The sequence below is a fragment of the Plectropomus leopardus genome, chromosome 2 (assembly GCF_026936395.1).
Source record: "Plectropomus leopardus strain MGB_pleo_1.0 chromosome 2, ASM2693639v1, whole genome shotgun sequence".
Classification (NCBI taxonomy): Eukaryota; Metazoa; Chordata; class Actinopteri; order Perciformes; family Serranidae; genus Plectropomus; species Plectropomus leopardus.
The window spans coordinates 32,037,911-32,050,254 of record NC_142177.1 but is presented as its reverse complement, the minus strand read 5'-3'; the positions used below and the strand labels follow the sequence as shown (position 1 = coordinate 32,050,254).

Below are 12,344 nucleotides of genomic sequence, written 5' to 3'. Positions count from 1 at the left end.
TTTCCACATTTTAGGACTCATCCTATAACATTAATAAATGGCCTTCATAATTACTTAAAGCAAATGCACTGCTGTATTATTCTGTAGGTCTTGATAACATGTCAACACTGTGACACCGAAACACAGTAAGCAAGAATAAATATAACATGTATTTTATTGATTCCAACAACCAGTGATAGGTGGATGAAAACCTTCAGAAACATGCCTTAATCATATCGGACCCAACTCTGAAGAAATAAACCTTTCTCTCAAAGATGATTTGTTTTTTTTTGTTTCCCCTCCTTAATGATTGTTGCTGCATCCAGGATGCTGAACTATTTACAGTCTTTACATAGATGTCCTGTACAAAATAGAGAAATTAGGTTTTACAAAGGATTCTTTAGAAAAAAAAAAGAAATATCAAATATTTGAGTATTAAAAAGGAAAACATTATCTAGAATGATTTTCCTCAACAATACATTGTTTTTTTTGTCTCATCACACAGCAAGTTTACATGCATTTAGAACACTTAGAAACCCTTAACATTTGCACGTCAGTGACATTAGATACCGCATAACATTTTGTTTTTAAGTCTTAGTTTAGTCCACAACAAAGCTTTGCAAAAATATGACTATTCAGCAACCTGTATTGGCCAAAGAGATCAGATTAATCTCTTTATCTGGTTCAAATCTACATCAAATTAACATGCAAACAGTGAAGTGCTGATTCTTGCCAACTTTTCAGGCTCACAACTAGATTTTTTAGAACATTTTTTCTGTTTATTTATCGTCATTTGACCATTCACAAGTCCATTTATGAAACTTTTGTTGCCATTCATTCAGGACAAAACACATGAAAAAGCTTCCAAACCTATAAATTTCTCCAACTACGTCTATGAACCCTGTTCTCACCGCAAACACCTCCTCTCTTTAAGGCTCAAGCTTCCACTTTTTGTCCTGTGGTTCAATTTGATCCAAATTAAGAACTCAAAGACAGACCAGATGAAAACACACCACCCGATCACACATTCGCCGATTGCCAACACCAGTAGAAGTTGCTGCATAGTCCGGATACAATAGTAAGCAAACACAAATCACAGCTACTACAGAGCAACAGGCACAACGACCAGTGAATGAGATGAGAAGCTCGCGCTGATGGCTTTTGTTAACCTGCAGAGACAGACCACAGTTGGTTGGTAATACTGCTAAATACCTGAAATATTTACAACTAACTGACATTATTCTCAATTTGGCATCTTTTTTTGCTCTTTCTATGTCTTTAATTTGTTATTTTTTTACTTTACAAGAGACCAATAAGAGCTGCAGATTAGCTCAAAGTTGAATCAGCCTAATGCAGTGCAATAATAAAGCAATAAAGCAGCTCAGATACAATTTAAATGTTACTTATCGAGCTGTCATAAAAGTGGTCCGACATTCATTTACAGGATTTATGTACAGGTGAAGTTTAGTCTGAGCACCTAAACTATGACACAGCTTGGGATGAACAGATGAGTTGTTTTGACGACACTAGCACAACCACTTTGTCTGCCGTTTACTCCGTTTACTTCTTTACAAAAAAAATCTACATTTAAAAAAAAATTTTTTTTACCTTGAAACAACTACTCTCCATAACCACTTTGTTACCGTGTCGCGTACCCCAAAGTGTTCTCAAATAACGCACGACACCAACATGTGTCACATGACTTCACTGTCTAATGTCTTCACGTCTTCAACAACACGTCCTAAAAATATCAGAAATTATCTTCCAGATCTATTTTAATTTACTTTTTGACTTTTATGACACAAAACTTTTTTGCTAACCTACCCCGAACGTCTACGTGATCTTTATTCAACACTAAAACAGCTCTGGACATCGTTAAAGAGCACCGTACGCACCTAAATGATCATAATAAGCATGAAAATGAAGATTTTATTAAAATTTTCCTTGTGAAGCGCATGAACTGCTGCAAATGAAAATGGGCTTAGGTAGCTTTAAAGTCACTTTACTCAGACATTGTTATCAGTGTTTTGTAGTGGAGCTTTTTGATAAGGCTTCCTTCAAAAGCACCTACAAGATGACTGACACTGTGTAATGGTTGGTTTTTTATATACATTCATAGCTGAACTTAAACCACTAGCATGACAGTCAATATGCATGATTAAGTACAGTATTTGGTTCATTATATTTTATATTTGCACCAACTAATATAGATAAAATAATATGTGATGTAGCCTGATTGTATATACATATTATACACAGTAACTACTCTGAGTATGGGGGGAAAGATTTGAAACAAATGTATTCTTTCCTAAATAAATGTTATTAAAAAAATTTAAATTTAAATAGCATTTCTGTTTAATTGGAGGGTGTTTGTTATGTTATATTATCCCTGTGTAATAGAAGTGTCTAATACCTGATATATATGGCAACATTGGTGACACTCGTACATAAAGCAGTTCATAAAACTAAATTGGAAAATACTGTGCAGCAGTAAAGTGATGAACTCACATCACTGATAAATAGGGTTTGTTTAATGCAAAAGAGTATGACAGCAAGATTTTAAACACAAAAAAATTATTAAGAAAATGTAAAAATATGTGGAAGTTTATGCTGATAAATGATCTGGTAATATTTTATAATTTGATATTGAAAAAAACCAAACATGAATTGAAATAAATGACGTGAAGAGTTGAAGGAGAAACTGATTCCTGGATGATATCGATGAAAGCACCAGTGAACTCTGCTGAAGTCGAAGTGACGATGACGTCTTTGTCCTTAAGGCATTTTAATCGTTTCACCTGCTCAGGTTGTAAAGTTCAGGATTGCATATGTATAAGATTGGCCTTCAAAGACTTATACAGTAGATATGTACCGAAGAACTTTGCAGTAAAAAAGTAGCATCTTTCATGCTGTCATACTCTTTTCCAAAACGAGTCACCAAAATTGAGAATGGCTCCTGTTGATGAGCACTCTGCATCCCATGATGCACTGGGGCACAACACAGGAAGGACTAAGTGCGCTGTTGCAGAAATCACCTGAAGTCTAAGTGCTGAGATGATGAGTTTCATAGTGATCTCTTAGCACCAATGTTACTGAGGGCTAACGTGGTGGTAAAGGGATCTGAACCGACGTGATAGTCGTCCAGTCAACGTAACAGAATATAGCTTTTCATTTAATACTGGTCAACAGTCTTTTTAAAATACTGTATGTAATAAAATGATTTGTAATTACCTTGTTATATTTTTTAACCTACTGCGGGAATGAAATCAACCATATCCGAGGGTTCATGAGTTCCTGAATGTGCACTGTGTCATTACAGCCGACGTAAAAACGTAAAATTTGAAGTGCTAAGTGTTGAGTGTAAGTTCTGTGTTCAAAGTTTGGGCAGGCTAGGATCTTCTTTGTCTGGGGATTCAATGTAATTGGCAGCCTCTTGAAGTTTCAAAAGCATTGCCATCTATAACAAAGAAGAGAGAGGTAAGAAATTAGCAATCCTAAAGGAAACATTTTCAGTTTTACAGGAACAGTGTGTAAGATTTTGGGGGATTTACTGGCAACCAGTGGTGAGGAGTGCAGATTGCGACAGGCTAAAACTTCTTCCCGCTTACAAATCTTTCAGTGCTCATTGTTCAGGAGGTTTTTACCGGGAGCCGAATTATCCACTGAGGTCTCTTCCTCTCCAAAACAAACGGGCCCGAAGATTTAAACTGGTAAACACACTAAATTTAGCAGTTTCATGCTGCAAATTCATGTTTCTCCAATGCTGTTTGGCATGTCAGAGACGGGCCACTAGTCCAGCAACGTTTTTCAATGAAACTTAAGATCCAGGCATATAAGAGGTTTTTACCGGGAAAAAACCCAACTGTCGTTAAAAACACAGAATAAAGAAATTTCACGTAAAAAAAAGGAAAAAAAAATCTGTGTTTTCCAAAACTGTTGTCACAGAAGGGCTGCTACAAATAAGGTGGCTGACATGAAACGCCTTATCTAGAGCCAGTGTTTGGTTTGTCCATTCTGGGCTACTGTAGAAAAAATGGTGGTCAAACATGGTGATGTCCATGGTCAAGGACCTGCTGCCTATGTAGATATAAACTCATTCTAAGGTAATCAAAACATGATTCTTATTTTCGGGTGATTATATGCTAAGGATAACAATATTATAGATCCCCCTAAATCCTAAACACTGGACCTTTAAGTATCAATAAAAGCTGATAATTGTGACAGAAAACACTCTCTCTTTCTCTTTTTCTTACCAGTGGATCAGATTCCATGGAGCTGGGCGGAGTCTCCTTGTGAGGACGCTCCTCGCAGGCCTGACCGGGGCTGCTGGAGCCGATGCTGGGGGGAGGCAGGTGGAACAGTTTTGCCTGGTCCTGCTGGGCAGACGGCCAAGGCAGGGTGCCCCTCACCCACTCCACAGGGTCCTCCCAGACCGCCTTCTGGCCGTGGACCTGAGGTGTCACAACATACCAATTTCTCATTAAACTTGGTGGAAGGGTGAAGCGTGGGCCGAGGAAGATCCTATTAAATTTCAAAGGGAATCCAAATCACTGTTTTTCACTTTTGTGCAAGACAGGGCATTTGGGCTCAGGGGAACACATGCCAAACATCTTAAGATCTAGTAAATGGTTTTAAATAGGGGTCGACCGACATTGGTTTTTCAGGACCGATACCGCATGAGACCGATAACCGATGCATTTACAATAAAAAGTGAAAACCTTTCTGTCAATATTTAGAATTTGGAATATAACAAAACTACCACACAAAACTTTGTTTAAATGCATTTAGCAAATGTTTAATCAAAAGTGAGACTTTCAGCAAATTCAAATAAAAACTTTTACACACTAAAAGTTCCTCTCATGCTGACACTTTCTTTGCACTTTTTGATTAATTAAATTAAAATAAAACGCAGACACAGAGAATCAGCAAAATGCCAGATATCAGCCCCGATAATCAACAAGGCCAATAATCTGCCGACCCCTCGTTTTAAAGTTCAATAGTGACAAACACAACCAATTGCAGAAATGCAATGACTCCATATCACAATTCGCATTCACAGGTACCAGTAATCAAGCCCGCAGGAACAGTGCTGAGCTTTGAAGCCACTTTTACATTGTGGCAAAAAGTGAAACTACACTATCCGATGTCATGGAGCCCAATAAGACTTTTTGCCATTGACCTAAGTTCTGAGAGAGACGCCTATAAATCAGTAGATGTCTGCGATCTCCAAGTGCCTTTCTATTTACCAGATAAAATTAGAGTGCAACATTTCCTGTGTAAGAGAAGCCCCCAGTACTTCACGTGGAAGAATCTAACGCTAGCTGGAGTTGATTTTTTGCATTTGTTGGCAGTGGTTTCTCACCTTGATGCCGTCCTTGGCCCCCTCTTGCAGATAAGGAATAATAGAGTGGTTCCACAGGTCAATGAACCACGACCGAAACTCATCCACCGTGACTGGACAGGACAGGAAAAAGCACGGGCCTGAGGAGACACAGAGGGAGACAGAAGAAGGTCACACACTGAGATAAAAATTACATAATTCATACATATAAAGTTCTAAATATTCATCACAGAATAAAAACACAGCCTTGTTCACGCCCTGTCTCCTTGAGAGTGTGCTTCATACCGATGAGGAAGTCTGACGTGCTGTGTTTTTCCAGGAAGGCGTGCAGATGATACCACAGTTTGGGCAACCAGTCTAACACCCTGATCAGGTCCTCGTTGGTCAAGCTTCTCTCATCCTCCGACTCCATCAGCTTCCTGTGCAGGTAGCGCACCAAGAAACCGTTGGCTGGCTCCACATTGTTGGAGAAGGTCACCATCCTAAAATTATGAAAACACATGCAAATCTTAAAACGCAGACTGATAATTGGGCTAGTTTGTTAGCCATATATGGGATTAGCTATGTTATTTTCCCTGTTATGCACATCAACTTTAGCTCCTTGATTTAACAGTTTATATTAGACCCACAGGGATGAACTGGTTGGCAACTGCATGCAGCTCTACAAATGACACTGACACCCAATTAAAGCTATAGTGGCAACTTTTATTTAAAATAATGACTTTGTTGTATTTTCTTACACTATATTCAAACAGTGTCATATGATAAAGATAATCTGTAACAAAAATCATACCCCTCTGTCTACTTTATTGCCTTGAAGCATTACTATTGGCCTAACTGCATGTGAACAAACACAACACACATCAGAGTTGTGGAGTCTCCAAAGCAACTGTGAATCCTGTAAATCCCTGCTTAGGAACTGCGATCAGACTGGTAAACTAGGCAGCGCTGTTTAGATTTGAAGATTTTGTTACTGCATTGCCTTTTTTGAGGATCAAATAGATTCAGAAAAAATATTTTGGTGTACTGTTTAGCTGTAAAATGAGAAAGTTTATGACCTGGCTGCAATGTTGAAAACAGCTGAACTAGGTCATTTTAATGCTCAACAGTGAGCTTCAACAAAAATGACACAAGAAAAGAAAATACACCCACAACCGTTCTTTAACCAACCTGAAGCTGAGATGGAGGCCGTGGTTCGCTATCATCTTCACCGGCTGATTGCTGGTTCCAATAATATAAGGACTGAGGAACAGGAACATTATTAGTTTGAGTTACATGAGATAAGACTGTATTAATCCCAAAGGAAATTGCTGTGCAACAGTTTCAATACAAAGCAGGAAGTAAATATATAACAAATATATATATATATCATCATTGTCGGGTGCAATCGTCATATCTCTACATTTCACTCCACTTTTTTATTTTGTAAATTAATTCTATCATGGGGTTTACCATTTATTTATCTTTATAACATGAGATTTTGGCCAAATGTATGAAAAAAAAGGTAAGTAGATAATAACGTATTGCGGTGCACACATTCCCCTAGATGAGGCCATTAAACCTCGTACATGTCTGCATTCGCTGATCCAAATCCTTCTACATCCATTAGAGCTTGACTGAAGTGAAATAAATACCAACGTGATTCATGCAAGTATCTCACCATATAAAGACACAATATAAACTTTGATGATGCAGTGTTTAATAATTTTAAAAACACAGCATTTTTTCTAATTCCTGAAAAATAGCTATTTTGGACATAGATTTGAGGTTTGCGCCCGACAGCAGCGTTATATTGAATAATACCATATCGTACCATTTGTGATATTTGCAGGTGAGAGCACCGTTGACCAGCTCACTGATGGACACAGGGTCATGAATATCATCGAGAATAACGACCAGCGGTATCTCTGACGTGCTGGTTTCCCGATCGATTTGATTGGCCAAGTTGGACAGATAAAGCTGCAGATCCTGAGGAGAGAAAGGAGAAAGAAAGAGAGCGACGAGGTGAGGAAAGGAAGCTGACAATTTGACACACCAAATAATCCTCTGATGAACAGATTTATACGGGACGTCACGTTCCCTCACCTTGCATGACTGGCGGTGCATGTTGAAAGTCACCACGATGCCGTTGGTGACTTCGCGGGCGCTGCGGTCAACCAGATACTCAGCAAGCCGGGAAGCGAGGTAGCTCTTACCCGTCCCGCTCGGTCCAGACAGGATGAGACGGCGGTGTTTGAGCAGCAGACTGATGTAGTGCTGCATCATGGGTTTGGGAATGAGGGTTTCGAATACCAGGCTGTCGACACACTTCTCCTTCAAACCTGAACATAGTGAAGAAAGTGAGAACAGACTGTGATGTCATAAACAATGAAGCTGATAACGATCTGCAAATGACTCAGCAGAAATAAGAACTGGTGAAGTTAAGTTGGATACTTAAAATTTTAAAGAGACAGTTCAAAATTAAAATTACACATTTTTTCCTCTTGCCTGTAGTGCTGTTTATTGATCTAGATTGTTTTGGTGTGAGTTACTGAGTGTTGGAGATATCGGCTGTAGAGATGTCTGTCTTCTCCCCAATATAATGAAATAAGATCGCATTTGGCTTGTGGTGCTGAACGTGCCAAAACAAAACAAAACAAAAAAAATTTAAAAACTCAACAGCAATGTCTCTTTCCAGAAATCATGTCCCGGTTACTCAGGATAATCCACAGACCTTGTTATGAACATTTTCATGTAGGAACTATTCCTCTCTATTGAATTACAACTGCTGTATCACTGCGTAGAAGGAAGCGTGTATCTACTTATGGACGAGAGGCTTGCGACAGATGAAAACATTAATGGCGTCCTCGTTGGCTGAGCTGTAACATTAGTTAACTCAGTCGTGCTATGTGAGCTAGCATTAGATGCAAGCTTCTTCCTGCAGTGATACGTTTGGCAGGTGAAGTTCAGTAAAACACAACAAGGTCTGTGGATTATCCTGAGCAACACTAAACACTGAATCTAGTTCCAAATTTTTTAACAGAAGGCAGTAATCTCCACAGCTGATATCTCCAACACTCAGCAACTTATAGCAAAACAATCTACATTGATAAATAGCACTACAGCTAAGAGGAAAAATATGTATTTTTGACTTTTGAGTAAACTATCCCTTCAGTATCTTAACCAAAAAGAATACACTAACAGGACGAGCTTGGTTGAGAATATGTAAAAACAATTTGTATCACCTCGCTTGTCCTTCATAAGCAACATAGAGTTCAAGCATTTTGTTCTGAAAATAACTTTGCATCAAGTGTAGGGAGTCTTTGCTCCCCCCACCATCCTGCAGGAGTCTAATGTTCCGCCTAAACTTCTATGGGGCCCATGTGTCTGAGGCTGGTCGACCAGCTGGGCCTGGCTGCACTGGGATCGTGTTACCCACGGCCCTGTCTGGGCTGCCGCTGCTTTCCCAGCTCTCCTAGCACTTCGCTCCTTGAATTCCTGCATGCTAAAGGTGCGGAGAGGTCGACTATCAAACCAGAACCTCGACTCTACTCACGAATTACAGCTCTGGTTTAGTATCACTGATGGGTTTCCCATATGTGCTATTTGCAAACCAAAACACTGCTGTTATAGAAAAATAATGCACGTAAGTTACATGAATCTGTGCTAGCACTGCCTGGAGCGAAGCAATGAGGACAAAATCAGGATGATATTTTTGACCTTGAAATTGATATTGTGACAATATTGTAGGGTGGAATATTGGTGCTTTCACAAAATACTGAATAATAATCAGTTATATTGAAATAGTGGAATAATGGCTGAGCGGGTAGAGACAAATTATAGAACAAATCAGTGTTTGTTTACAATAACTTCTGGGTAAAAAAAAGTCTGCATCACGTACATACAACTTAAGGGTGCTGAGCAAACCAGGGCAGGAACAGCAGAGATATTAGGAGAAAATGGTGAAGTCTTGCTGTGTTTGGGGGTGCTGAATAACAATAAAGAGTAAATAAGGTCTCAGGTTTTTCAGATTTCCATCTGTAAATAGCAAAAATGCTCAAAGAAAGCTCAGAACTCAGTGTATGAAAAGGGCAGAGATCTCTGATGAACCAACGGCATGTGTCAGTGAAAAAGACGAGGCCTTACAGTAAGTTGGAGAAATCTAGCAGCCTGGTCTTCATGACCAAATTTGTGGGAAGCCTTTTGTGACAAGTAAGCTTTCAGTCATTTCATTGATTTAACGTCCAGTGTGAATGGATCAGTGGCATTTAGCAGTGAGGTTGCAGAACTGAAACTTCTCCCATAGGAGAACTATGGTGGTCAAGACGAACGAATGAACGGCCCTGATCCCGAGGAGGAGGACCAACTCCGTATGTAGATATAAACGGCTCAATTTAAGGTAACAAAAACAACAATACTTAATTTCAGATGATTGTACCCAAATAAAAACATATCATATTCAATTTCCACCCGCATATTTTCCTAAATCCTATGTTCACATTAATGTCAGTCAAAATAAGAGACACCATGAACTTACAATATGTGTCTGTGGTTTAAAAATAAAATAAAATTTTCACACCACAAGAAACAAAGTTACAAAACAGTCAAGCTCGGCGATCTACAGTTGCTGAGTCACTGTTGAGGTACAGCACATGAAAAAAGCAGGGCCGAATTGTCAGAAAAGTCAGACAAAGTGTTTAAGTATATATCTTTAAATGCTACAGTTATGGATGAAAATGAAAACAGAAATAAGTTTGCCGATTTTACATATTTCTGCAATTCAAATTTTTTGCCAGATATCTACTGTGAATTATTGGTTACTGGTTAATATTGGTTGATGGTATTTGGTGATTCAGCCAATAGAGCAGCTAAAACAATCTGGTGAGTTCAGAAAATTACATCACTTTACCGTGATGAAGACAACGTTCATTATTACAATGTCCAAAACCAAATACTATAGTCTCATATAACGATACTGATATAATATCGATGTCCTGCCCATCCCTGGAAGTGACAATGTTGAGTTTGTATTCATAATTTGAACAAATAAATCTAAAACTGTGGCTGTTTCCAGGGAAGCAAAGCATAATTTTGAACTGATGAGTTTATCAGCTGCCACAGGGTCAGTTGAGTTTATGTTTTGGTCGATGGGTTAGGGTTAGGGTTAGGACAGCTCAACGTAACTGAATGCACACTTGACGTAAAGAAGAGTTGTAAAACAAAACAACCAGCACTGAGTCAAACGGCATTCAAGACGGACAGGTCCAAATTTAGTCTGATAAACAGACGGACAGGAGGATTTGCACTCAGTCAACACTTGGATCAGACTTTTAAACTCCCCAGATAAACACTTCATCATCAACAACAACATAGCTAATATAAACGATACGACTGACACAAGTAACCTGATTATGCATACCTAAATATAAATATGTGGACACAGCTTTCAATTGAAAGATTTGTGGTTTCTGAAATGAAGAGATGGATATTTGAAATAGGAAGCTGGACTAACTTCAAAAGGCTACAGTGTATTAAAGAAAAATAACAAGGAACTTTATCAGCCTAAATTCTGATAAACTAAATGTTAAAAGAGAAGCCTTTACTGCTTTACATTTTACAAAATAATGCTTTTGAGGCTGCAATATAGTGAGCACTAAATAAATGCTTTATGACAATGTAAATTGGTTTTCTGAATTAACAATATGTGACAATGCTGAATTTACATTTGCGTTTACAAAACTGTATCTAATTTACATGATACTAATGCACGCCTGCAGTGATTAACCCCGGTCTAAACCCATATATGATCTTGTACGTCGCATTTTTCCACAGACCTTTCAGGGCCACTGTGATGCCAGTGGGGCCTCGGGACATGCAGCGAGAGGGCTGCGTCTCCGGAGCTTCTCCTCCCAGCACTCTCCTAATGTGACCCATGCTGTAACTGTAGATGGAGTCTGTAGACAGGCCCAGACTGGAAGTGGGGTCCACCTTGGCTATGTACACCTGGGAAGAAAAGAACAGAGAAGAACTGATTAAATCTGTCTAAATAGGACTGAGTGTGTGCAAACAGATAGTGCCCCTTGTGGTGTGTCAGAAGGAACTAACTAACTCAGTAACTGTCCGAGGAAAGACCTAAACAATTTTAGTTAATTCAAATACCTCTTTTACTATGTTTGTGTTTTTGCATAAATCAAGAAGATCAAAACTACAATACAAACATTCTTGGCTTTACGTTGCAATTCTGTCTTCTGTGTCACAGTCCAAGAGATTATTAGTGGAAGGAGTCGAAAGAGGTGGAGACCTTTTCCCAATAGCTTTCAGGTAGCGCCCCGGTGCCGTGCCAAAGTAATAACTGCTATGGAGTGTTTATCGCTGGGCACATGCGATTGTAATTGGTCATGGAGAATACTGTGTTGTCAAAAAAGGCTTGAGCTCCACTACAACTTCCATTTACATGTGCATTTTAGTCAGTCTGCGCCTGCCCTGTTTAAACGAGCGCAAGCTGCAGTTCGGGAGTGAACAGGTCAAAATGTTATGAAGGAGAATCACTGTAATTTGTATTATTTATTTTTGTTATTTATATTTTTCTGATTGACAATATGCCAGTATTTGAGCCAGAGGTCTGCAAGCAAGTGTAAACTCAATGGGCCCACAGACACAGATGATTTGGGCGGGGCTCTGGACTTTTTTTTTTTTTTTCTAGACTGGACTAGTGTTGAACTTGGGAGCTCTTATTTAAGTGTCTTAACTGTTATAGCAAGAAAACTGGCAAATTAGACACTGCTGAATGTTTGAATTTTTTAAAATAAATGAAGATGTATTCTCTGCTCCGCATTGTGAACCCAAACTGAGGCACATACCGAACTGTGGATTTAGTGTACCGTTACACCGCTATATTTGCATCTAAGTTGCCACTGTTGGGCAGCAGTGGAAATCTTTGAAGTAACAACATGCTAAATTTAATGTGACAGCTGAATCACAAACGCACACACGCTAATGTGTCCAAGGACTGTACATTCAGTCCTTGAACAGGTCACACTGAACA

At 38.9% G+C, this 12,344-nt stretch overlaps 1 protein-coding gene across 7 annotated transcripts in view; it reads right to left on the bottom strand.

Annotated features, from left to right (window-relative positions):
- Positions 1-136: 136 nt before the first annotated feature.
- LOC121959459 (neuron navigator 1) overlaps positions 137-12,344 on the bottom strand; it is a 123,776-nt gene continuing 111,568 nt past the window's right edge. For all 7 annotated transcript variants that reach the window (XM_088091147.1, XM_088091150.1, XM_088091169.1 and 4 more), the window contains 8 exons: positions 11,134-11,302; positions 7,406-7,641; positions 7,134-7,288; positions 6,491-6,562; positions 5,606-5,802; positions 5,342-5,460; positions 4,233-4,430; positions 137-3,436 (listed from right to left, as the gene is read on the bottom strand). In XM_088091147.1, the coding sequence (XP_087947273.1) occupies positions 3,353-3,436; positions 4,233-4,430; positions 5,342-5,460; positions 5,606-5,802; positions 6,491-6,562; positions 7,134-7,288; positions 7,406-7,641; positions 11,134-11,302 (1,230 nt within the window). In that variant the 3' untranslated portion in view covers positions 137-3,352. The remainder of the gene's footprint in view (positions 3,437-4,232; positions 4,431-5,341; positions 5,461-5,605; positions 5,803-6,490; positions 6,563-7,133; positions 7,289-7,405; positions 7,642-11,133; positions 11,303-12,344) is intronic.